The sequence below is a fragment of the Diaporthe citri genome (assembly GCF_014595645.1).
Source record: "Diaporthe citri strain NFHF-8-4 chromosome Unknown scaffold_1, whole genome shotgun sequence".
Classification (NCBI taxonomy): Eukaryota; Fungi; Ascomycota; class Sordariomycetes; order Diaporthales; family Diaporthaceae; genus Diaporthe; species Diaporthe citri.
In genome coordinates this window covers 10,303,587-10,328,976 of record NW_025064846.1, presented here as the reverse complement: position 1 = coordinate 10,328,976, position 25,390 = coordinate 10,303,587, and the positions used below count along the sequence as shown (strand labels likewise).

The 25,390-nt window shown below is 43.5% G+C and overlaps 6 protein-coding genes and 2 non-coding genes across 8 annotated transcripts; 3 read left to right on the top strand and 5 right to left on the bottom strand.

The window, feature by feature from the left end:
- Positions 1–1,141: 1,141 nt before the first annotated feature.
- Positions 1,142–2,470, bottom strand: INS49_002687 (uncharacterized protein; the record flags this gene model as incomplete). Its single annotated transcript, XM_043163492.1, has 2 exons — positions 1,142–1,705; positions 1,769–2,470. The coding sequence occupies 2 exons, from the start codon at positions 2,468–2,470 to the stop codon at positions 1,142–1,144; spliced, it is 1,266 nt and encodes a 421-aa protein (XP_043031998.1).
- Positions 2,471–4,806: 2,336 nt separating this feature from the next.
- INS49_002686 lies at positions 4,807–4,906 on the bottom strand. The gene has a single exon. It is a non-coding gene; the product is annotated as a tRNA-Ile (tRNA).
- A 663-nt stretch (positions 4,907–5,569) lies between these two features.
- INS49_002685 (uncharacterized protein) lies at positions 5,570–8,667 on the top strand (the record flags this gene model as incomplete). Its single annotated transcript, XM_043163491.1, has 2 exons — positions 5,570–5,650; positions 5,737–8,667. 2 exons carry the CDS (start codon positions 5,570–5,572, stop codon positions 8,665–8,667), a joined length of 3,012 nt encoding a protein of 1,003 aa, XP_043031997.1.
- A 473-nt stretch (positions 8,668–9,140) lies between these two features.
- INS49_002684 (uncharacterized protein) lies at positions 9,141–10,825 on the top strand (the record flags this gene model as incomplete). The annotated part of the gene is made up of 4 exons (XM_043163490.1): positions 9,141–9,176; positions 9,280–9,435; positions 9,467–10,514; positions 10,572–10,825. The coding sequence occupies 4 exons, from the start codon at positions 9,141–9,143 to the stop codon at positions 10,823–10,825; spliced, it is 1,494 nt and encodes a 497-aa protein (XP_043031996.1).
- Positions 10,826–10,961: 136 nt separating this feature from the next.
- INS49_002683 (uncharacterized protein) lies at positions 10,962–12,512 on the bottom strand (the record flags this gene model as incomplete). The annotated part of the gene is made up of 1 exon (XM_043163489.1): positions 10,962–12,512. One exon carries the CDS (start codon positions 12,510–12,512, stop codon positions 10,962–10,964), a length of 1,551 nt encoding a protein of 516 aa, XP_043031995.1.
- A 1,080-nt stretch (positions 12,513–13,592) lies between these two features.
- On the bottom strand, positions 13,593–13,685 carry INS49_002682. Its single transcript has one exon. It is a non-coding gene; the product is annotated as a tRNA-Leu (tRNA).
- A 560-nt stretch (positions 13,686–14,245) lies between these two features.
- Positions 14,246–14,977, top strand: INS49_002681 (uncharacterized protein; the record flags this gene model as incomplete). The annotated part of the gene is made up of 1 exon (XM_043163488.1): positions 14,246–14,977. One exon carries the CDS (start codon positions 14,246–14,248, stop codon positions 14,975–14,977), a length of 732 nt encoding a protein of 243 aa, XP_043031994.1.
- Positions 14,978–15,475: 498 nt separating this feature from the next.
- Positions 15,476–16,066, bottom strand: INS49_002680 (uncharacterized protein; the record flags this gene model as incomplete). Its single annotated transcript, XM_043163487.1, has 1 exon — positions 15,476–16,066. One exon carries the CDS (start codon positions 16,064–16,066, stop codon positions 15,476–15,478), a length of 591 nt encoding a protein of 196 aa, XP_043031993.1.
- Positions 16,067–25,390: the final 9,324 nt, after the last annotated feature.

Here is a 25,390-nt window from a genome sequence, read left to right as displayed (position 1 = left end):
CGACATTCCAGGGGCGTCTTGAGGCTGCAGATTAATTGAGACAACTGCGGAAAAGGACCTACGGTGTTTTCTGTCGGGCCGAAATGTCCGTCTGCTCGGTGTCACTCGAACTCTGATCGTGATCTTGAGACGATAAGGCTGAGGAGATCGCATGGCTTGCTGGGGTGTCAATCGCACAGTGCGGCATCTCCTGTAGATTATGGCGCTGTTTGGACCACACGAGACCGCGTTCGCCAATCACCATGCAGCATCGTGAGCCTCCCGTTTCCGGGATGGTGAAGCGAGAGCGAACGTCGATGGCGGATCTTGTGGAAAGTCTCACTCGATTTCTGTCAAGATCCTTGGCGCCACACCTTGCCCCTGGCCGAGGGGCTCGTGTTGTCTCTGCCGCAGAAATCGTCCGATAGGCCGACGGGATCTCGATCCACAACCTGTCAAGGCTCAAGTGTTTCAATAGAGTGGAAACTAATGTGGTGTGGACGGGAAAGCACTGTCTCGGCCAAGCTGGAGCGAGGGGACCGCGCCCCGGAATGTGGGCTGATGGGACCGACGTCACCTCGTGGCATACGTAGTATTCCTCGCGGGAGCGATGCATAGCTCTTGAAGTGGAAACACTTGCTTTGTTCTCCAGACGTTTCGAGGGTTTTCTCTTGCCCGGACAACTGGGCATGCCGGAACTACGGCTCCTAAGCCGTTGAATTATTGAAGACCGGAGGCAGCAAGTTTCCCGCTATCGCTTTGGACTAGGCACAACTAGAGTCTACCGACACGCTACCATAGAACTGTACTTCCAAAGCAAGAACCTCGGAGTAGTCTGGCGATAAAGACGATTGCTTCTAACTCCATGCACTTGGCTGGTGCGTCAAGATAACGCCGTCGAAATACCACAATGTAGGCATTGTACTACGCTCAGTCCTAGAAGAGCTCGCCTCGGTAATTGAAACTACAAAGTAACTATAATACAACGATTTAAGATCCTGAACAAACTACTATTAAGGACTATGGTACAATTGTAAGTTCTAAATAAGTAGTTATTACATGGCGAAAGCTAAAGTTTTACATCAGGCAAAGTTATAGGCAATCCACCATAGACCGACGAATGGTCCAGACTATTCCGAACCCCTTCCACAGTCACTCCACATTAGCGACCGCTTCCATTGTTCACCAATAAGTTTGGCGAGCCCTCGGGGTCCGCCACAACGTCCGGGATGGCCAGCTCAAGGATCCGGTCCGTGACCTCCTTGGGCGTCCCAAAGCCGCCCTCGAGGCCCCGGAGGTAACACACGAGCCCGGCGACGAGCGGCGTCGCCATGCTGGTGCCGGTCGCGGACCGGGAGCCCGTGTCGGACAGGTGGCTCGCGCTGACGATGTCGCGGCCGGGGGCGAAGACGTCGAGCTCCGGCCCGTAGGCGCTGCCGTAGATGCCCTCGATGACGTTGACGCGGGCGCGGTCGGGCTGCGTCATGCCCACGGTGAAGGACTCGGGCAGCCTGGCGGGCGAGGCGTCGGTGGCGGGCTGGTTGTCGTTGCCGGCTGCTACGATGCTGAGGATGCCCTCGTTGTATGCCGCCAGGACTGCGTTGTCCAGGGCCGGGACGTCCCTGCCGCTGAGTGACATGTTCAGGACGGATTTCTTCTGAGCGCCCTTCGACTTGATGTCGTTCACGGCCCAGGTGATTCCCGTGAGGATGGCCGAGGTGGAGCCCTTGGAGATGTTAGCATACCGTCCCCTGGACCCTGGGCCGGGTGGAAAGTAAGGGAGTATTACCGTATCGCCCTCAAACACCTTGACATCAATGACCTTGGCCTTCTTCGCCACGCCGTAGGTCTTGCCGACAATAGTGGCCGCAACATGCGTGCCGTGGCCGGCCGTGTCCGAGTTCGTGCCGTTGGGCGTCGTCGATCCAGTGACGCCGTTGATGCCAAAGCTGGCCCTGCCCTCGAACTCCTCGTGCGACAGCCGGATGCCGGTGTCAAGCACGTACGCCGTCGTGCCCTCGCCGGCCGTCTCGTCGTAGACATACTCGGTCGCGCCGGCCTCGAGGTGCGACAGGTCCCCCAGGCTCCAAATTCTGTCCGCCTGCGTCGTCAGCGCGCGCTCCGGGAGGATGTGTGACGTGCCCTCGGTCTGGTCGACGCGGATGACCTGGTCGCGCTCGACGGCGAGGACCTCGTCGAGATCAGAGATGGCGGCGAGGGTGGCGTCGTCGAAGCTGCCGCTGTAGGCGTTGAAGTCCCCGATCTGGAACGTCTTCTCCAGGGCGCCGGCTGACCCGTCGCGGCGGCGCAGGAGGCTGCGCACCGTGGTGTGGTGTGAGGTGACGGCGTCCGGGCTCGTACCGGGCTTGAGCTGGACGATGTACTTGCCCTCGACGAAGGCTGGTGGATCAGCCCGGAGGGTGAGGCCGTTCGGCGCCGCAAGAGCGGGCACGACGGCGCTGAGGAGAGAGACCAGGGAGGATGTCTTCATCTTGGTCGGTCGGTAGAGAGAAGGGGTGCTGGGCTAAGCCATTATCCGTCATGATACGACCTGGCTGACCTTGGGAATTAATATAGGTAGTATGCTGTCGCCATGATAGCTGCGAGAACTCCTGTTGCTGGATCGGGCAAACAGGGGTCATAGTCAACTGCCATATCGTGACACGGAGCCATTATCCATTTCAAGACCCTCGATGAGGCGAGCCACCGCGGGAAGATCGGTCCCCCGGCCGGTCCTTCTCGTCGGCGCTTGCCCAGGACTCCATATTTGAGCTGTGATCACTGAGAATGAGTGCATGCCGGATGTCATTTTGGCCAACTTCCTCCGAATGCCTCACCATCGCACCCTCTTCTGCGATCAAGTTCACATGGGAAAAAATCATAGTCGACATTCTATTGAAGTCTCTCAACCTCGTATCGCTCTGGCTGGAAGGAAATAGATACTACTATCCATGCAGGGGAAGCTAAGAAACTGCCCGCCGAAATGCGGCTTGGGTCGTATTGATACCCCGGTGACGAACCACCGACCTTCCCCATTCTTCCTAACCCGCCCCGCCAAGCTCACTGATTGCTGCACAATCGGTCAATATCAGCTGGCCAGCTACAGAGTTGCATTGATCAAATAAATACAGGCGCGGGCTTGTGCCATTGAGGTCCACTGTGATACCATGTTTGGCCGAACGAATGTGTGAACTTCATGTCGAGCCTTGAATATTTTGAGCGCCTTCACTGTGACATAAGTTGAAAATAGAACGAGGCCCAGTTTCACCAAAAGAAAGAACAGAAGAAAAAACGAAACATTCAGGTTGGTATGTTTTTTTGCTGGGCTTCATTTGGCTAGATGAGGCTTGTTGCTCAAAGAAACGTGAAGAAATCGAGATAGACCCAAGGTTCTGCAGAGAGCTTCTAGGCTTCCTGTACCATATCATGGGTAGGTTGGACTTAACGAGAGAAGCGTATTCATAGATTTAAAAAGAGGTCATACATGGATTTTTGTAAAAGAATGAATCCAGTGTGTAAGACATAATCATCGGGTTACAAGAACAATTAATGTGTACAAGTAATTACGGTCGGCACAGCTTGAAAGTAAAAATACTTGCCAATTAATTACAGTAAACCCACAATAGAAGTTGTGATTTCTACTCCTTGCTGAGAACCAAGCAACCAGGCCATGAACCTACCTAAGTACAACAAACTAAGGCGTGGTATTTATCTGGGCAAGTCGGCTGAAATTATAACGCACTTGCACTTCAACGTTCTCCAAACGTGAACATGGAGTGGAGGGCGAAGAAAAGTTCAACATGTGAGCACCCGTATCAGTGACGAACTCAAAACTCTTAGGGTACCTAGGTATACACCCAGTTCCCACTGACTACTTCGCACACATTTATTGTGTTCATCATATCCCAAAACATGGTGACCACATTACCCACACTCAGGGTCATCTGCAAGGCAACCCACCCTCAACAACAGAGCGGCAGCCCTCCCCAACCTTAACGCGCCTCGAACTGACATACGGCCTTGGTTTTCATCTTGTGGAATATCCAGCCGCCACAGTAATCGCACTGTAGACGCTCGCGCCTGTTCCTTGTTACCTTTGAGGCACACGCGGAGCATCTGTACGTGACTCTGGGCTCTACGCGCGGGAGTTTCTCGTATGCTGGCGGTTGCGGACTCGTTTGTCCGGTCTGGCGGCTGGGCGACTGGCTGGAAGAGACGGTGCTGCTTGGGCTGGAGCTGCCCTGGGTGGTTGTTGGGACGGTGTATGCTTCACGAGACATTCTTGGTGGGTAATATGTAGTGGTGCATGCAAATACTTGCGGTCCTTGGCTCTATTGCGTGACGGGATGAGGTTGTTTACGCGTACATGCTTAAAGAATAGAAGTTTCTAAGGAAGGGAGGTTTATACAGATGTACTTGAATGTTGAGGAATGACTCCACGCTCTTGAGGCAAGTTGCATATTTTGGAAGCATTTGGAATGCGAAGGTGGCGTTGGGCGGAAACAAAAGGCCAGCCACAATATACTCAAAGCTTGCTCGTCTTCCGGATTTGGAACGCCGGGGTTTGAATTTGCGCTCTTCATAACTGAAAGATTCTCAGTTGACACTTAAAAAGGATCAACTCGTCTCGTTTGTGGCAGCAATAGTGATCATCAGAATGTCCACACAGCTGACTTTCTATCACCTCGTGTTATCTGTGCTTGGACGAGTCCAACACAGCATTGTGTGAAGCGCTTGAGCTTTAATACCCTGGAAGATGACTGGTGAGCTTAACAGGTCAATATTGAGAACAAAAGTAAATCCGCAAAAAATGCAAAAGATAGCAGCTGGTCCCGGAGAGGATCGAACTCGCGACCTTGGCATCACCGATGATTCCTTGTTGAAGGAATTATTAGTACCACGCTCTAACCAGCTGAGCTACGGGACCGCTTCTTATTGAATTGCCACCTGAAACAGGACTCTTGTCGATGTGGCAATGCAAATTTCTCAAAGGTGGGCCGGAAATTGGTCGAGATATGCAGACTTGGCCGGGCGGCTAACACGGAGTTGCCGAGGTGGGGCCCGTGCGCTAACCGTGGACGGGATGGTCCGGGGCACGATTAGCTAATCCTAAGATATCAAGGTACCCGAGAATCCATGAAATGGAAAAAACGGCCTGCCTTGCTTAAGACTCCTCTGACAATGTTGAAGACTCCCGTCGTATGTTGTGTATTGGCCAATTGCAGTGATTGGATGGAAGACGTTTGTTTTGGTCAGTGGTAGTTAAACTTGCAGCACCACATGCGTACCGACTTCCAACAAGTCGATAGCATAGGCCCAGGCTGAGAAAAATGCAGATCTTGAACTTATTTTGCAGCGCATTCAACAGTCACAATTGTGATGGACGGTTATCCTATCACTATTCTACCCATCCCACATAAGATTGTCCCAAAGGTTGTCCCACAACGCGTCCTGTGAGAAACTGTGAAGGTTTGCCTCCAGTGGGTCTCGGAAGGTCATCCCTGCAGGGTGTGACAGGGGTGGTAAAGCTAAGACGCGCCCGAGTTTTGCGACCGCGACTTTTCTCTGGGGACGACGTCAGCAATTCCACATGTGGAAAGAATGCATGAGACTTGAGGACCATGTCAAAGTCGTGGCAGTCGACGCTGAGACTGCCAAAGGCTTCGATCCCGTAAGTCTGTCCTTACTCCTACCACCCGTCCCACCAGAGCAAACAAGTCTAATAGCACCTCGACCAGACCTCGGCCGACACCACAGCTGCAAGAGCACTACCTCCGGAGATGCACCGATGCACTCTATGAGTGGCAGGCAGCGAACCGACCTGCAGACAAGCAGTTCATCCTCCACGATGGCCCTCCCTACGCCAATGGCTCGCTCCACGTCGGCCACGCCCTGAACAAGATCCTCAAGGACACCATCCTCCGAGTCAAGGTGCAACAGGGCCACAGGGTCAAATACGTGCCGGGCTGGGACTGCCATGGCCTGCCCATAGAGCTCAAGGCCCTCGAGGCCCTGGGCGTCAAGAACATGGCGCCCGTCGACGTGCGCACCGCGGCCAGGGAGCTCGCCACGAACACAGTCCTCTCGCAGATGCGCGAGTTCCGGTCCTATGCCGTAATGTCCGACTGGGAAGGGCGCTGGACGACGATGGACCCGGACTTCGAGATCCGGCAGCTTGAGCTGTTCCTCAGCATGGTCCGACGGGGCTTGATATACCGGAGGTACAAGCCCGTCTACTGGTCCCCGTCCTCGGGCACTGCTCTTGCCGAGGCGGAGCTCGAGTACAAGGATAATCACAACTCTAATGCTGCCTACGTGACCTTCCCGGTCACCTCCTCGGCGGATGGCGACGCTGCACTTCGAAAACTCCTCGGCAACGACTTTTCCGGCCAGCTGTATGCTGTCATCTGGACCACCACACCCTGGACGTTGCCTGCGAACAAGGCGATCGCTGTACACGACGAGCTTGACTACATAATTATAAGACACGGGAAGGATGCTCTCATCGTAGGCCAGGGGTGTCTTCAGCAAGTCCTGAAGACTTGCTTCGATTGCACCGAACTGGATGAAAACGACGTGATCGCCTCATGCAAAGGGTCCGACCTGCGTCGCTTCACGTACCGGCACCCACTTCACGGGGATCATGTCGCGCAGCAGCCCATCATCCACGCAGACTTTGTCTCGGCCGAGTCTGGTTCCGGCTTGGTCCATATCGCCCCTGGCCATGGCCACGACGACTACGAGGTCTGCAGGTCCCTGGGCCTCGAGGTCTCTGCGCCTGTTGACAACGGCGGACACTTCACAGCGGAGGCTTATCCCCAAGATTCTCAGCGTTTACAGGGCCTTTTCGTCCAGGGCAAAGGGAATGCAACTGTGCTGGAAATACTGGGACCTCATGTCTTGCACGTTCACAAGTACCAGCACAAATATCCTTACGACTGGCGCACCAAGCGGCCAATCATCGTCAGAGCAACGGCGCAGTGGTTTGCCGATGTCGCAGGTATCAAAGACGAGGCTCTCCGAGCCCTGGAGGACGTCCAATTCATCCCCAGTGGTGGAAAGACCAGGCTGGAAAGCTTTGTAAAAGGGCGAAGTGAATGGTGTATCTCGAGGCAGCGTGCATGGGGAGTTCCTATCCCTGCGCTGTATGACAAGAACGGCGACGCTGTCATGACAGAAGAGAGTGTGCAGCACATCAATTCCGTCATACGTGAAAGAGGCACCGACGCGTGGTGGTCTGACAGGCCTGACGACCCGGCTTGGATAGTGCCGTCGTTGAGGGGGCAAGGGGAGTACCGACGAGGAACAGATACCATGGACGTCTGGTTCGATAGTGGCAGTAGTTGGACTCACGAGGGCGATGTCCAAGCGGACGTCTATCTCGAGGGCTCTGATCAACACCGTGGATGGTTCCAGTCCAGCTTGTTGACGAGAATCGCCGCTGCCGCCGCGGGCGACTCCGACAGCGGCAGCCTGATCAAACAGACTGTCGGCCTTGCCCCATTCAAACGCCTTATCACGCATGGTTTCACCCTGGACAAGGACGGCAAAAAAATGTCCAAGTCATTGGGCAATATCATCAGTCCCAACCAGGTAATGGACGGAACCCTGCTGCCTCCGGTCAAGAAGAGAAAAGATAAGAGCGCACCGAAAGACACGACGAGCAAAGCTCCTGCAGGACCACACTATGATGCTCTCGGGCCAGATGCCCTCCGCCTTTGGGCGGCCAGCAGCGACTATACCCGCGATGTGGTGATTGGGGAGTCAGTCTTGAAGTCAATACACATTTCCCTGATCAAGTACCGGACAATCACCAAGATGCTGCTCGGGTCAATGACAGAAAATGCTCGGACCGCACCGCTCACGACCACCGATCATATTGCCATCATCCAGCTTCGAGATACGATGGAGGAAGTCGGCAGGGCCTACGACAACTTTGAGTTCTACAAGGGATTCAGCCTGCTGAACAGGTGGGTCAACAACGACCTTTCCGCCTTCTACCTCGAGGCCCTGAAGGACCGGCTGTACTGCGGCGATGGGGGTGGCGTGCTGGAGCCTATATTCTGGGGTTTCATGCGCATGCTGGCGCCCATCACGCCGATGCTAGTTGAAGAGGCCTGGGATCACGCGCCGGAATGGCTAAAGAAGGACAGCACCCACCCCCTGCAGCAGCTCTACGCGTCCCCGGTCATCGACGAGGCGCGGCTGCCGGGAGGAGGGGAGCAGAGGCTGCGCGAGGTCATGCCCGTGCTCTTCGCCGTCAACGCGGGCATCAAGTCCGCCACCGAGGTGGCCCGCAGGGACAAGAAGGTGGGCTCGTCGCTCCAGTGCTCGGTCGTGCTGCAGATCCCGGATCGGGCCATTGCAGACGCCCTTTCGCGCTTCGACGAGCTCGAGAACTCCCTCGTGGTCTCACATGTGGGCACCAACGAGCCCGTCCCCGAGACTGCGGAATGGAAGTACTCGGTTGACTTCCAGATTCCGAGCGGGAGGGACATCGCGGTTCCTTCAAACTGCGAGGGTGGCGACGTCCAGGCTGAGGGCTCGCCTAGTGGTGTGACCTGTACTGCGTGGGTGCTGCCTCCGAGGGCGCACAAGTGTCCTCGGTGCTGGCGCTATGTTGCTCCTCAGGAAGACCAGCTCTGCGGGAGGTGTGAGGATGTCGTTGAGCAGGGCGACATTGACTAAGTTCTGGAATTATTGGCGATAGGCACATTGGGAACCTCAACTTAGTAAAAAATGTAGACAATTCTAGAGATACCCATTCCTCTCACAACCTCATCCTCCGGATCTGCAGCGTGAGGTGCCGCCGTTATTTCAACAATATGCAGTGCGGCTGAAAGCGTAGATGATTTTTGGCAGAGCAGCCGGGGATGCGTGCTCTGCTCATCATCGGCCGTCCCGTCACCCAGAGTGCTTCGGCGCCCGACTTCGGGCAGCAGCGACTCGAGCGACAGCGGATCGCCGCGGCACTAAATCCACCATCAAAATGCGACTGGACTTCTCGGACCCGGGCATCTGAGAATCACACTGCACATGTAGATCTCAAATCACAACCTGCAATGCGCCATGCGTTGTTGATAACCAGATTCGCTGCCAAGCCCACGCTGCACTCACCCCGGCTTCTTGTCACAGGCTGCCGCTGCCCTCGCCGATCCAAGATGAGCAGCAGCACCGCCCCAGGGAGGACCTACGAGGTGAGTCCCAGCACAAGAAATTGATTTCAACCCAATTATCCCGGGGACAAATATATCAGATAGAAGAAGACCCTCGCTGAGACAACCCCCCCCCCCCAAAAAGGATGCCATCGACGCCCTCAACACTTTCCAGACGCCCTTCGCCGTCATCGAGGCCCGCCGCAAGGCCGGCATCCGGCCCGATGAGTCCAGCGTCCGCGAGATGAAGGCCTACTGGGCGCGGCTGGGCCATAGCCCGGAGGACCTGGACCGCCTCAACGTGGGTGCACGTGGCGGGGACCAAGGGCAAGGGCAGCGTGTGCGCCTTCGTGGCCTCGATCCTGGGGCGGCACCAGCGCCGCGGCGGCCAGCAGCCAGCCGGCAAGCTCAAGGTCGGCCTCCTGACCTCGCCGCACCTGGTCGCCGTGCGCGAGCGCATCCGCGTCGGCGCGGCCCCGCTCTCCGAGGCGGCGTTCGCGCGCTACTTCTTCGAGGTGAGCGACGCGCTGACGGGCCCCCGCGGCACTTGCGTGCTCCCCGACGACGCGGAGCCCGGGTCGCGGCCCATCTACGCGCGGTACCTGACGCTGATGGCGCTGCACGTGTTCCTGCGCGAGGGCGTCGACGCCGCCGTGGTGGAGACGGGCGTGGGCGGGGAGTACGACGCGACCAACATCGTGTCGCGGCCCGCGGCGGCGGGCATCTCGACGCTGGGCATCGACCACGTCTTCGTGCTCGGCGACACGGTCGACAAGATCGCGTGGCACAAGGCGGGGATCATGAAGGCGGGGTGCCCGGCGTTCGCGGTCGAGCAGCCCGCCTTCCCGTCCGCCGAGAGCGTGCTGCGGGCGCGCGCGGCGGAGAAGGGCGTGGACCTGAGGGTGCTGGGCGTCGACGCGCGGCTCGCGGCCTCCGGGGTGGCGGTGCGGCCGGACGCGGCGTTCCAGAGGCGGAACGCGAGCCTCGCCGTCGCGCTGGCCGAGGCGGCGCTGCTGAGGGTCGACCCGGAGGGGTTCAGGAGGGACGGGGACAGGCTGCCGGCCGAGTTCAAGGACGGGATCGAGCAGGTCGTGTGGAGGGGCCGGTGCGAGGTCAAGGAGGAGGAGGGCGGGAGGCTGAGATGGCACATTGACGGGGCCCACACGACCGACAGCCTGAAGATGGCGGCGAGGTGGTTCGCGGGCGCGAACGGGGGGCGGCGGGGGCCGAGGATCCTGATCTTCAACCAGCAGGGCAGGACGGAGGCCATCGACTTCCTGGACGGGTTGCACTCCGGCGCGAAGAGGGAGGACGGCTCGTCCTTTGACCATGTGGTGTTCTGCACAAACGTCACGCACGCAACGACAGGCTACAAGCGAGGTACGTCAATGGTTCTTATTTGGAAAGCAACTGGATGTAGACACTGACAACTACCAGACTTCGTAAATCACCAGTATGACCCCGAGGCGATCAAGAAGCTCACGGTGCAGCGGACATTCGCGGAGCGGTGGTCATCCCTCGACCCCGGGGCAAAGATCACCGTCATCCCGAGCATCGAGGAAGCCATCGACGTAGCGCGGGATCTCACAAGTTCACTCAAGGAGGGCGAGACGGTGCAAGCTTTCATAACTGGCAGCCTCCATCTCGTGGGAGGAGCCTTGGGTATCTTGGAAGGGGCTGATGCTCTATGAACGGGAAGAAGCCCGCGGGCTCATTTTGTTTGTTTTGCCTCTCTCTCCTCTTGATATCCTCTGGGAAAATAGAGAGCAAGGATTAGATACGATAGAGGGACAAACGTGCTCAACGCACCCGGTGCATGTATCCAACCTAAGGTTCACCACCTGGTTCCAACAGCTTCAGCGCCGGTCCCACCAGGTTGAAACTCCCCGTGACCAGCACTTGCACCTTGAAGTTGTCCTTGCTCTTCTTCGACCCGAGCATCACGTTCCTCGCCATGTCCAGCGCCGTTGATATGCTGTCCGCGGGGATCGCTGCGGTGAAGGGACAGAACTGCCGGATGACGTCGCAGTTTTTCCTCTGCACGGTGAATTCTGGTTTCTTCATGAAACTGTTGGCCTCGTTGGTCGGGCAGAAGGCATGGTGGAAGATCTTTTGGTTGGGGATATCGGTCTCCTTCAAGATGGTCTCAAGGAGCGTCTGCAGGAGCGCGGCAGAGTCACGATCTTGCTGGTTGAAGATGAGGACCCGGATAGAGTCCTCGCCCGAGATTTTGCCAGCGTACCACCGGCCCACCTGGACAAGGCTGTCCTCGGTGTGCGCGCCGTCGAGATACCACTGTATGCGGTCATGCGTGATGGTTTCGCAACGACCCCGAAGTATTGCGGCCTGTAGGCCGGTGATGAATTGTTCGGGCATGTCGCCGAGCTTGCTGGGAAGTGGTGAGCCCCCGCTCTCAAAGAAGGGAAGCTCAAATTTATGGCCCAGGGCCTGCAGATGCCGCCTCGAGATGACTGCGGCGAGAGCCATGTTGGATTTTTGAAAAGCCCCCTCCAGCTGGGCATTCTGCACCCCGGCCCATTTCTCCAGCACCTGGCTGTCAATCGAGTCCAGAGTGGTGCCTTTGTCATGTGCCCGCTCGCTCAACACCTTTGAAACGCCGTCTCCGTCGGATCTCCCGGCCTGTTGGGAGTACGCCGGCACTCCTTTCTTGAAAATGCCAGCCTTGTGCCATGCGATCTTCTCCACCGTATCACCCAGCATGGCAACATGGTCGATGCCCAGCTGCGTCACAGCCGCAGCGGTGACAGCCTCCGGAGGCAGCACGTTGGTGGAGTCGTACTCGCCCCCGATTCCACACTCGATGACGGCGGACTTGACGCCCTCCTTCAGGAAGGCATGGAAGGCCAGCAGCGTCAAGAAACGGAAGTAGAACGGCTTCGTCGATGGCCCGTCTGCGCCCAGCTCGTCGCCGTCGGGCAGCTTGTCCCCGGCCTTCCTTGCCGCGTCGGAGAGCCGGTTCCACACCTCGAAGAAGTACGCGGTGAACTTTTCCTGGGAGAGGGGCTCACCATCCAGGCAGATGCGCTCCCTCACGGTGACGAGATGTGGCGAGGTGTAGGTGCCGACGCGCCCTGCGACCTCGGGATACTGGCGCAGGATGGATGAGGTGAAGGCGCACGTGGATCCTTTGCCCTTGGTGCCGGCGACGTGGATGCAGCGGAGGCGGGCCAGGTCGGAGGGGCTGTAGCCGGCTCTGGACAGCCAGGCCGTCATCTCGGGGATGGCGGAGGCATTGATGTCTACCTGTGAGCCTGGGTCGGCGGTGAAGAGATTGATGATGTGCTTGTTGGACTGGAGCAAGGACAAGAGGTGGAGGGCATTGTCATAAGTCGGGACAAGCTTATCTGAGGCGGCCATGGTGGAGAGGGACTTGGGCCTTCTGGAGGTGAGACTGCTGAGGGTGAGAATCGGGCTTGGGCAGGGTGCTGGCCTCAGTGACACAGACAGGAGCAGAGGTGAGGCCTTGAGGATGTTGGAGCCGATGAGGGCTCGACACATCTGCCCTGAGCCTCGAGGTTGTGGTTTTGGTTTCTGTTGTTGTTGTGTCCGAGTGTGGCAGTCCAGTCCAGAGTAGAGGCGTCTCTGTCCACAGGTAAGCCTATATAGCCTCAGTTATCACTTCCTTCGACGGCAGGGAAGCTCCAGATTTGATGCTGACTGGCGATCGAACCAGATCAAACCAGGCCAGATCGGAGGAGGGCCGCGGTCAGCAACGGCAAGCACCCGTGGACAATGTCAATCCCTCAATGTGGTGAACTTTTGGAGAAGCGGACCTTCTGTAGCATCCAGGCTGCGAGCCCCACCCTCCCTCGGTTTCTAGCGCTGGGACGTGAGTGGGCGTGGGCGGGCTGGACCTCCCGACGGCCTGTACGGTACTTCTGTCTCCCCGCCAAGCCCAGCAGCACAAACAGATCGGGGTCTGCAACGGGACCGCGGGGGGCCTGCAAGCACACGGGCCCCCGTCTTTTCCATCACTGATCAAACGTAGGCTACCGAGTGGTTCGGCTCGCGGGAGGCGCTGGCTGATCCAGACTGCCGGGTGTCGAGCTTGCCCCAAACGGTCCGGTGCAGCCCACCGTCCCGCCGAACGCAGAGGTCCTTTTGTAACGGCGGTCTAGGGATATGCCATGCCATGCAAAAAGGATCTCTTGATGAGGCCACTGCTGTTGATCTCTCATTTCGCGAGATCATGCCCTACATGCCCAGAAAGTACACCTGGCGAGCTACAAGAGGTCCATACATGTGTAGAAATGAACCATTCCAAATCACTTACATCGTCTTGATGGAGGCTTCCACATTAGGGCCACGGGCAAAACAAATATCTAATCAGTCGCCCCACCTAGTCGCAAACGATATGTAGGAAGGACTCAGGTCCACCAAGGGGAGAAAAAAGAAATATACAACTCCACCCTCACAACCACGCAAAAACAAAGGATATGACAACTGTGCGACTCGAACGCACGCCTCTTTCGAGACTACGAAGATGGTTTCACCTGAACGTAGCGCCTTAGACCACTCGGCCAAGTTGCCGTTAAGATCAGGGACTAATAATATACTATGATCGTGTGTCATGCGCGGAGCGGGTCACCCGTGTGGTCCGGAGGTCCCGAAAAGTAGTGGCGGGATCCACTGCACATGCCTGCTTTCTTTCCATTTCTAGATCGGTGATGTCTATTGTTTCGCGAGGTATTTATCAGGATGATGTTGGATTGATTGCATAGTGACAGGTCTTGTTTTGTTATATCTAGCAGAGCATCCGTAATCATATCAGCGTCCAATATCTGGGATCCCTGCTAAACTTGAAGCCTGATCAAGGGATGCGGGACCTCGCAACTCATAGCCAGTCACTGTTGAGCATTTTGTGTGGATTCTCTACCCGGGTGTTACCCGCGACCAGGCGTCTAGGCAACAAACAACCTGCCCGTAATAAAGGTTGCAACAGCTGCGCCGTTTATGCAATGTGGACTTGAATGGCTCTTCCGAGGGCTGGGACATGGGCAAAGAGAAGGAGAGGAGAGAAAAAATCGCGACCTAGAAACCTGATTCGTTGAATCCCAAAAATTTGCAGACACGAGGGCGATCATCTCGACATGGAACTGCAAATATTATCAGACCTCCATCTCGAGAGCCCCAAGGCCTATGACTTCTACGAGATCAAGCCTTCTGCCCCCAACCTAGCACTTCTGGGGGATATCGGTTGCGTCTGCGACCCGGATTACCTCACATTCCTCTCCACGCAACCGGCCCAGTTCCGGGTCGTCTTCCACCTCCTAGGCAACCATGAACCATTTGGCTCAACCTGGGACGCAGCCATCAAGACGCTCCGCTCGTTCCAGGAGCAGAACCGCCAGGAGCGAGCGCAGTCGCCAGGCTCCGGCGTCGGCGAGTACGTCCTCTTAGACCGAGACGAGTTCCACCTCCCGTCCCACAACCTCACCGTCCTCGGCTGCACGCTCTTCTCAGACGTCCCGGCGCGCTCCACGACGGACATCAGCTTCGGCCTGAACGACTTCTTCCGCATCGGGGACTGGACGGTGGAGCAGCACGTGCAGGCGCACCGGCGGGACGTCGCCTGGCTGAACGGGCGCGTGGCCGCTCTCGCGCGCGAGCAACCCGGCCGCCGCGTCGTTGTCCTCACGCACCATAGCCCCACGGTCGACGCCAGGACCGTCAACCCGAGGTTCGCGGACAGCAAGATCTCGTCAGGCTTCGCGACGGACCTGAGCGGGGAGGAGTGCTGGGGGAGTGGGAATGTGGTCTTCTGGGCGTTTGGGCATACGCATTATAACTTCGGGCGTTTTCGTGATGAGGGCACTTGGTAAGGTTGTTTACTCGAACCAGCGCGGGTATTACTTCGCGCAGGCGGCTGGTTTCGTGGGGGACGATGTGGTGAATTTTGAGGGACTTGCCTAGCTTAGGAGTAGCGTTGAGGCATTGTCAAAATCAATGCATTTGATTAGATGTCCTGTATTAGTCCGAGAAGAGCTCCCATTGTATCTACGCGTCTCTACTGAATCACGTAGTCATTTCGAATACATATGCATGCTTGGAACGTATACAAACTCCACCATGGCTCCCGTATTCTGTACCGAATGAACTACTCATCCGGTATGTCAATTTGACGCAGTGTTGCGAGATCAAATTCAAATTGTTTCTCAGAGCTTCAGACGAGTTTTCCCTCATTTATTTCGTCAGGATGATCATGGTATCAAGGAGATGGATTTGTAGATATAATCTCATTTTCTGCCCACCACTGCGTACGCAGTGAATTTTGGCCATGGCCACCCATGTTGCTAGAAACTCCTAAAGCAGCATCCCATCTAGTATGTACCATCGGGAAAGACGAACGGGTTCCAGACTTCCTGAGGATCCATCGCGAAATCCATGTCCTCAAAGTCCAGCCCTTCAAATGCTAGCATCTCGGGATCATATGCAAATTCCACGTCTTGGTTATGTGTTGTCCCGAAGGAACCCTCCCCTTCCGTAGCAGGATGCGAGTGGCCGGAAAATACATCCCGCCTGGGATTATCCTGCACGGTGCCGGAGACAGTCTCATGACCATGCTGATTCCCAGATGTGGCAAAATCGGACGCGGGAGTTGAGGGGCCATGTCTCGCGTACCAGGATTCCACTGCTTCAGCCCGAGAAAGGAACTGGCAGAGAGGATGTGATTCGGCATCTGTATCTGTGCGCTGTGATATGGACATACGCAGGCGCTCAATCAGTCCCCTCAAGGTCTGGGCGATATCCAAGGACCTTCGGAGCTCGATTGCTCTTACGGAGCTTATGCCACAGGTCGTGCACAACATGTCTAGCTTCACTCCCAAAGAGAGGCCGTAGCCGAGCGTGACCCAGGCCAGATTGGTGAAGCAAAGTTCCTGGTCTGGCTCGGCAGAAAGCAATGTGTCCATTAGAGACTTCACGGCGTGTCAAATAATAGCGTTGGATGCTTAGTCTATTAGGCTAGCTAACGTCTATTCAACGGGAGGGAAGGCCCCTATTTATAGTTATTATCCTCCATATAGTGGCAAACGTATGGGGAAAAGGATATCCCGTATTAATAATAGCCTAGACATCTAGAATATTCCAATAGCCCCCCTTAAACTAATTCCCTTTTATTTATTTATTATATATAAGGGATTTAGTTTATAAAAGAGGAATATTCGCTATATAATGAGAAAACCTTATAAAAAGGAAAAACTCACTTATATAAGTGTGTGTATATATATATATAGGCAAAAAACCTAAAAATTTGCTGTCACTTAAACTTAAACTTATAGCCAATAAGGTATTACATATTAAATTATGGTTTTATATGGGATTTACTAGTTATTTTATAATGGCTATAGTATATCACGGCATTTTTACACATTAAAGTTACACGTCATTTTATTTATATTATACATTACGGAAATACGTTTTCTGTATAGAATGAGACGTATATAAACGCAGTATAGGTATATTGTGACTGTGTGTATATGGTATATATAGGCTGTGTTAGTGACGCTTATTTTTCAGGAAAAACCTTTATTATTTTAGTTATTTCTTCTAGGGGAAAACCTCCAGTATTTAGGGTAATATTATATGTATATATAATTGAGTCCGCTTTATTTATTTATATATTTTATAAGTAGAGGAAAAAATCTTAACCCTAGTTATTAAAGAGTAAACACCTTAACTTATTTTGCGCGCATTATAATATAAGTGGAAAATCTCTTTATTCTCTGGCTTAATATTTTTATATTATTTTTCTATTAAACTATACTTTTCTTTGGACTCTTTATAGTATAATCTATTTATTAATTTTATAAGCCAGTTTGCTAGATTCTGCTTAAAATCTATATGTTTTAATATTACTTTATTATTTTCTATTGCTTCTCTTATATAATGATATGCAATGTTTATATGTTTAATTTTTTTATGGAATAAGGTATTTTTAGCTAATTTCTCAGCCCCATTATTATCTATATATATAATAGGGGGCTTAAGATTAAAGCTAATATTTAAATTATTATTAAAATATTTAAGTAAATTATTTAAATATTTAACTTCTTTTATAGCTTTTCTTAAAGCCATATATTCTACTTTTACAGAGGAAAGTGCTAGTGTTTTTTGCAGCTGAGAATTCCAGCTTATGGAATTTATTTTATTATTATTATTATTATTAATATTATATAAGCTAAATATATAACTAAAGGTGCTCTTTTCAATAGATATATCGTTATCTTAGTTTAAATCTATATAGCCTATTAATTGTAAATTATTTCCAGAGTAATTATATATTTTAAATATATATGGGAATTTATATATATATCCTTATATTTTATTTAATTCTTTTATATGCTTTAGTCCTGGGTTTGCTATATATTTAGCTAACTCGTTTATAAAATAAGTTAAATCTAGCCTTGTTTTTAAGCTAGCATATAATATAAATCCTATTTATTGCTAATATAATTTTATAATATTTTTATTAACTTAATTAAAGTATTTTTCTAATTTTCTATTAGGGGTATATAGTATAAGTTAAGGGATTATTTCCTTTTTCTCAACCTTTTCTTTTATATTAAATCTTTTTAATATTTTATTTATATATTTATTTTGGTTTATGGTTATTTATTTATCTTATTTATTTATATATATATCGCTTTTAAGGAAATTTATTAAATCTCCTTAAAAATTTAATTTTATATTCTTATATAATTTATTAATTATTAAATTTATATTATTATTATTAAGTCTTATAACGATAATATCATCCATATAATATATAAATATAATTTATTTATTAAGGTATATAAATACCCCTTTATTATATAGGCAATGTTACGGTTTAAGCTTTGCTCATTATGATTAATTAGTAGGCTTTGGCCTTATAAGAATAGGCTTTAGCGCGAATATAAATGGGGAGTAAACCTTTTCCTTTGCATTTTAAATATAAACCTTATTTAAATACCTTATAGCAAACAACCTAAGGCTAACCTATAATATATATTTAAAGTTTTCTTATATTATAAACCTATAGTATAATTATATAAAACTTAATATAGCAAGATTTAAAAAGAATAATAATAGCTTATTAAGTCCTTCCTTATTTAAAGGAATTCTTATTTTAAGAATACCTAGCAACTTAGTTAATAAAGATAAGGGCTAAGTTTATAGTAAATAAAGAGGCAATTAGCATTAAAGGGGCTTAATTCTTTTATATATTTAATTAGCTAAGAACTTTTTATAATTACTTTTTACCTTATATTAGTTTTATAAAGATATTTAAGGGGTAGCTGGAAAGCTTCTTAGAGAAGGTTTGCCTTATGCTTAGGGACCCTTTTAAGCAAAGATATACTGGGCTTAGCTTAATCGCGTTATGGCAGCGCTATAAGGAGGGGATAATAGAATTTCTTGCTTAATTTAATTAATTAGCTTATATAGCAAAGGCTTAAAGTTAGCTAAATAAATATAAAATATTATTAATAATTAATAGCTTAACCTTTATAATAAAAGCTTAGCTTAATTATAAAGAGTAGCTAAATATATTTAAGGCCTTTTGCTTTATCTTATAGTAATATAAGAGCGTTTTTAGCGCCATAGCAAGGGAAAATAATACTTAATCTTAAAATAATAAAGCAATAAATATTAATATTATAGTAATTTTAATAAGCAAAGTTAAGTATTTATATATAGCTAACTTAGCTATTATAAGCATAATTATCCTAATTATTATAAAAGAATAAGGATATAGCTTTTATTAATTAAGGTTAATAAGGGAAAGGAGTTTATTTAAAGGGGCGTAAAATCTTTTTTATAGGGTAGGGCTTAAAAGTAATGCCGGTTTAACGCTAGCTTAAACTTAAAGTGGATTAGCTATATGCTAGTTAATTTAGCCTTATAAGAATGCTTAAAATTTAAGAAATTCCCGTTAATAAAGTAAATTACTTATAATTAAGCGCTAATTAATTGCGGATTATATAATAAATTTATAGTCTTAAGGTTTTAAGTAAGGGAGCTTATATAAAAGGCTTATATTAAAGGATTATAAAAATGCTATTAATTTAACTATTGGTTTATATTTAAATAATTATTTTTTATTAGCTTGCTTTAGCTAATATGTTAAATTATAAGGATTAAGGCATGTTAATTATAAATAATAAGTTAGGCCTTTAATATAATTAGGAGGCATTAAGGTATAATTAAATAGTTAGGTAAAGAGCAATATTTAATTTATAATTAAACCATAATGTTCTTTATTTTTTATTATATAGCTACCCTTTAGGGTTTATTATAAGGATTTGGAAAAAAAGGATATGTTATGGTTTAGGCTTTGCTTATTATAATTAATTAATGGGCTTTAGCCCTATAAGAATAGGCTTTAATGCAGATATAAATGGAAAATAAATCTTTTCCTTTGCACTTTAAATATAAACCTTATTTAAATACCTTATAGCAAACAACCCAAGGCTAGCTCATAACAGGCAAATAATAAATCTTAGCTTAGTTAATATATTTTTTAAGTATTTATACCAAAGCATAGGTAATTATTTTAACCTATATAAAGCTTTATTTAGTTTTACAACTTTATTTTTATATTTTAATTTATTATATATATAAGAAGGTAGTTTTATATATATTTTAAAATTAATATTAAAGTATAAAAACACGTTTTTAACGTTATAATTATATATATAATATCCTTTATTTATTGTTATTATTAATAATATAATATAGGTTTTAGGGCGGCAGACTATAAAAAAAGTCTTTAAATAATCTATGCCTAATTTTTAGTTATATCCCTAAATAACCCATTTAAATTTAAATTTAATATTATTTTCATTATTTATTACCCAACTAGGCTTTATAATAGCTAAGTTATTAATAAATTTCTTTTTATATACCTATTTCCCCCCTAAAGCCATATAGCCAAGTGGTAAATCCATTATTATATAAGTATTTTATTCTTATAAATTATATATTTCATTTAGCATAAATTTAACCCATAAGGGTTTTTCTAAGTTATTTAATACCTCTTTTAAAGAAGAAGGTTTATTAATATTAGCTGCAGTTAAGCAGTATTTTAATATATTTTCTTGGGAATTTAATATAAATATTTAATTATTTAATAATGTGTTTTATATAGTATATATATAGTCTTTTAAATTTCCTTAAATTATTATCTCATTTAAAATAGGAGGGGAATTTTCTTTCCTTTATTCTTATAATTTTGGGAATATATATATATTATTATTATTATTATTATTATTAATATTAATATCGTTATTATTTATATATTATCCTTTTAATATCTGGATATTGTGATGGGCTTGGGCTATTGCCTAAGCTATAATGCATGCCCATGCCAGGCCTATATTATACCCAACCTTCTTATATAACGAGGCATATACTTAAAAGATAAATCCAAAGTTAGGCCCTTTTAAGGCCTAATTTACTTCTTAAATATTATAATTTATAATTCCTTTTAAGTACTTTTTAATAAACGCTTAAGGCTAACTTATAATATTAAATTGCAATCTTTAAACTATATTAAGAAGGATATTTATATTATAAAGATAAATAACCTTATATTTAAAATATTAATCTTTTTATAAAATATATAATTAGGGATTTCTTAACTTACTTTAATATTAAGCTATAAAAATGCTTAAAAAGTACCTTAGCCCCCTTAGCTATTTATAGTAATGCTTATTAATATTAATGGTAATGTTATTATATTTTTCCTTGCAATAATACTTTATTAACTTATAAAGCTTAAAGCGCATATAAACTCTTTTAACTTACCCTTAATTTAATATAAGCTGCTTTTAATTAAGCTTTTATTTAATAATAATTAAGATAGCTTTTTAGCTTAAAAGATTATAATATAATATAAGTTATGAATTAATATAAACTTTATTAAGGATTTTTAAGAATATTAAATCTTTTTATAAAGTTAGCTATTTATTAAGGTATAATTATATATTATAATATTTTATAAGTAAGGCGGGCTTTAAAATAGCTTTAATATAAATAAATTCTTTAAATACTTAAAGTATTATTATAAAAACTTATATTAATAAGTAATTATTTTAGCTAAGCTTAAGATATTTTAAATATAAAATTATAATGGCTTTGCTTAGTTTTATATTTAGTTTAAATAGTTAATAGCATAAGCTAAAGGCCTTAAATAATTAGGTAAAATAAAATTAAATTACTTTTATAATTAGCTTTCTTTATAGCTTTATAATAAAGCTATTAGGGCATTAATTTTATATATGGATTATAATAAGGCGGTAAATATATATTGCTGGATTACTTATAAGTTAAAGGTATGGAACTTTAAGTGCTAATAATATATAAGCTTAACCTTATGCTTTTTAAAGCTCTTAGCTTAAGGGTAATAAGTAATAAGTTGGGATATAGTAATAATAAATGTAGCTATAATAGGTATAATAAGGGGCTAGAGCGTTAAGAATAAGGGGCTGTAAGGGCATTAAGGTGCTTCTTCCTTTTAATTAGCTAATAGCTAGGTTAGGATACCCTGGATTTTTAGGTTTAAGAGGGAGGCTTAGCAAGGGCGTAAGGCGTGCTTATATTATAGTTAATAAAGATACTTTATAGTAAATTGCAAATTCTTTTTTATAGCTATATTAACTTAAATTTAAATTATAAAGCTAGCTATATTTTATAAAAAGGACTTTATTAACCTTAAAGAAAAAAATTAATTTTTAAATAAAGTTTTGCTTAAAAGCATAAGCTTTTTTTATAAGCTTAATTTATATAAAAATAATATTAATAAGTATAAAATAAATTAAATAAGCCTTTTTTTTTAATTTTTATCATTATAAATTATAAATATATTATTATTGCTTAAATAAATAATAAGTATAGCTATTATATTATTATAAGTAAATAATAAATATAAAAGATAAAATTAAAATTAATAACTTTACTTACTTTAAGAAACTTAAAAATAATTATTAGTTTATTATAAAGCTAATATATTATATATATAATATGGCTTTCTTTAAATATTAATGTATAATAAGCCCTTATTTTAGCTTATATAATTTTAAGCATAGCTTATTCCTTTTTATTAAGCTTATCTTAATTATGCCATTATAATATTTTATTAAACTTAGCTTATAATTATATAGTAATTAATATAGCTTAAGGGATGGTTATAAAGAAAGAGAGTTAATAAAATATAAGCAATTTAACTTAATTAATCTTTAAAGTAGCTATAAAGGTATAAATAAACCGCTTATCTTATAATAAAATGGCGGATATTACCTTAATGGAAATAAACTTAAATAAAGTTATATAAATTCTTTAAGTTATAGCTTTTTAAGAAAGAGATAATAATAATATGAAATAATATAAGGCTAAGCCTTTATTAAAGGAAATATAAAACTTTGTTAGCCTTTTTAATAAGGAATAAGCTTTTACCTTTTTATTATATTAAGATTAATTTAATTATTATATTTATTTATTATTAATGGAAGATAAATTTATATTAATATTGCTATAGGGCTTATTATATAATATATCTTAAGATTAGCTATTTAAGTTATAAAAATAAGTTATGAAACTTTATAATAAGAGTTAAGTAAGAATTAATTTCTTATTTATGGCGGCCTTGGTTTTCTTAATATGTAAGGTAAATAAGGGGTGGCGGTTTTATATGGATTATTATGCCCTTAATAAGATAACTTAGCAAGATTATTACCCCCTTTTTCTTATTAAGGAAATATTATGCTTTTTTTTTAATGCTTAATGGTTTATAAAGCTAAATGTTTATATAGCCTTTTATTAAATATAAATAATAAAGGGGTAAGAGTACTTAATGGCATTTTAAACTTAATTTAAGTTATTTAAATAACTAATTTATTCCTTTAATCTATTTAATATACTCATTATATTTTAGCAATATATTAACTTAATCTTAATTAATATTTTAAAAGATTATATAATAATATACTTAAATAATATATTAATATTTTTCTTAAACTTAAGGAGAAACTATATAAAAAAGGTATAAAAGGTTTTGCATTGCTTATAAAATGTTAAGTTAAACTTAAATTAAAATAAATATAAGTTTATAATAAAAAAGGTAAAGTATTTAAGCTTTATTATTATAGCTAAAGTAAGCATTTAAGTAAATTTAAAAAAGGTTAAAGTAATTTAAAAGTAAGAGGCGTTATAAATAATTCATAGCATTTAAAGCTTTATAAGGTTTGCAAACTTTTATTATAATTTTATTAAAAACTTTTTTAAAATTATTAACCTTTTTTTTTATTTTATTATTAAGGGGACTTTTTTTTAATAAAAAAGTAAAAAGGATATGGCTTTTTATTATCTTAAGGTAGCGTTTATAAAGATATTAATTTTAGCTAAATAAGATTTAAATTTAAGTATAATAATAAAGGTAAATTGCTTAAAAATAGCTTTTAATATATGCTTATTAATTTAAAAAGGGGGGGCTTTTTACTTAATTAATTATTACTTTATAAAGCTCTTTTTAATGCAATAAAATTATATTATTTATAATAAAAAGTTATTAATAATAATTAAAGCCTTAAAGGCATAGTTATTTATGCTTTAAAGCATATTTTGCTTATTTATAATACTTATAAACTATAAAAGCCTTAAATACTTTATTAGCCTTTAATTTTTTTTAAAAAGGTAAGCTTAATAAGTTAAAACTTTATTTTTCTTTTATTATAATCTTTAATATTGCTTAAGGATATAAGTATAGCGTTTTAATGCATTATTATAGTGAAAATAAGATAAGATAATTTTAAAAGAGAATTGTATAATTAAGATGCTTTAATTAATTTTAATGATAATTTTTAATGCTTATATTATTATATTTATAAGGTTATAGCTATTTAATAAATTAATATTAATTATGCTTTAAAATAAGGGAATTTAATAAAACTTATAATATAGGATTTATTATAAGGCGGTTATATTTAATTAATAATAATTCCTTAAGGAAGTTAAGATAATGGCTTAAATTGCTAATTATACTTTTAGCGTATATAATGCGTTTTAATTTTAAGGTTAATTATAGCTTTTAAATTAAAAACTGCTTATTATATTAATATTATAATAAGCTTATAACTTTTTTATAATAAGGTATTTAAAATAAAAAGAAACCTTTTAAGTTTTTTTATATAACTTTTATTAAGATAATATATTATAAGCAATTTAGTGTTTTATTTAAAATTATAATATATGCTGCTAAATTTAGCTTAGTTAATAGCTATAATAAGGCCTACTTTACCTTATTTCTTTTTTAAATTACTATTAATTTTAAATATTAATTAACTTTATAATAAATTTATTAATTTATAAAGGTAGCTTATATTATTTAATAATTATTATAAATTACTTTTTAAAATAAGTTTTTTTAAAGGTAATATACTTTATAATTATAAAAAATTACATATAATGCTTTATTACTTTATAATAATGCTATTATAAGTTCTTTATGTTTATTATTAATAATTAAGGCTTTAATTAAATAAGGATGTTTTAGGCTTTTTTATGCGCTTAAATAAGTATGGAATGCCTTTTATTTATAGCATATTACTTTGAAATAAATAGTAATATAAAGTAAATAAATTAAAAAGTATAAAAGTATTTATATAATATTATTATCTTTTTATAGGATAACTAAGCTAATTACCTTTTAACTTATTAAATAGCGCTAAATAATAAGGATTTAATAGTAATTAGCTAAAGCTTAAATTAGCTAGTAAATGGGTTTAATATGCAAGTAGTTTTAAGCCCCCTAAATATAACGGCGTTTATAGCTAGTTTTAAAGGCTAGGCAGCTATATTCTTAAATTATCTTTAGATTAAAATAGATATTGCTTAGGTTGCCATTATTTTTATTTAGCAATAATAAGAGTAAATAGCTAATAAATGCTGTTAAATGATAAAAAGGTTTTATATTAATAATTAAATATAATTATTCTTAAGATACTTTTAAATTACTTAATTAATAAAAAAGCTTAATTAGCTATATTAAAAATATATTATAGTAAATATCTTTATACCTTAAATAATTATTTTAAATATATTAAGCTAGGTTTATTTTATCTTTAATATTAATTAAGTTAAGCATATTATAAAGGATTTATTACTTATTTAAATATTTATAAATACTTAGCTAAATGCTATATTAATTTTAAATAAAGTAAATAAAGGTTAAAATAAAGAGTATTTTATAAAGAAAATTT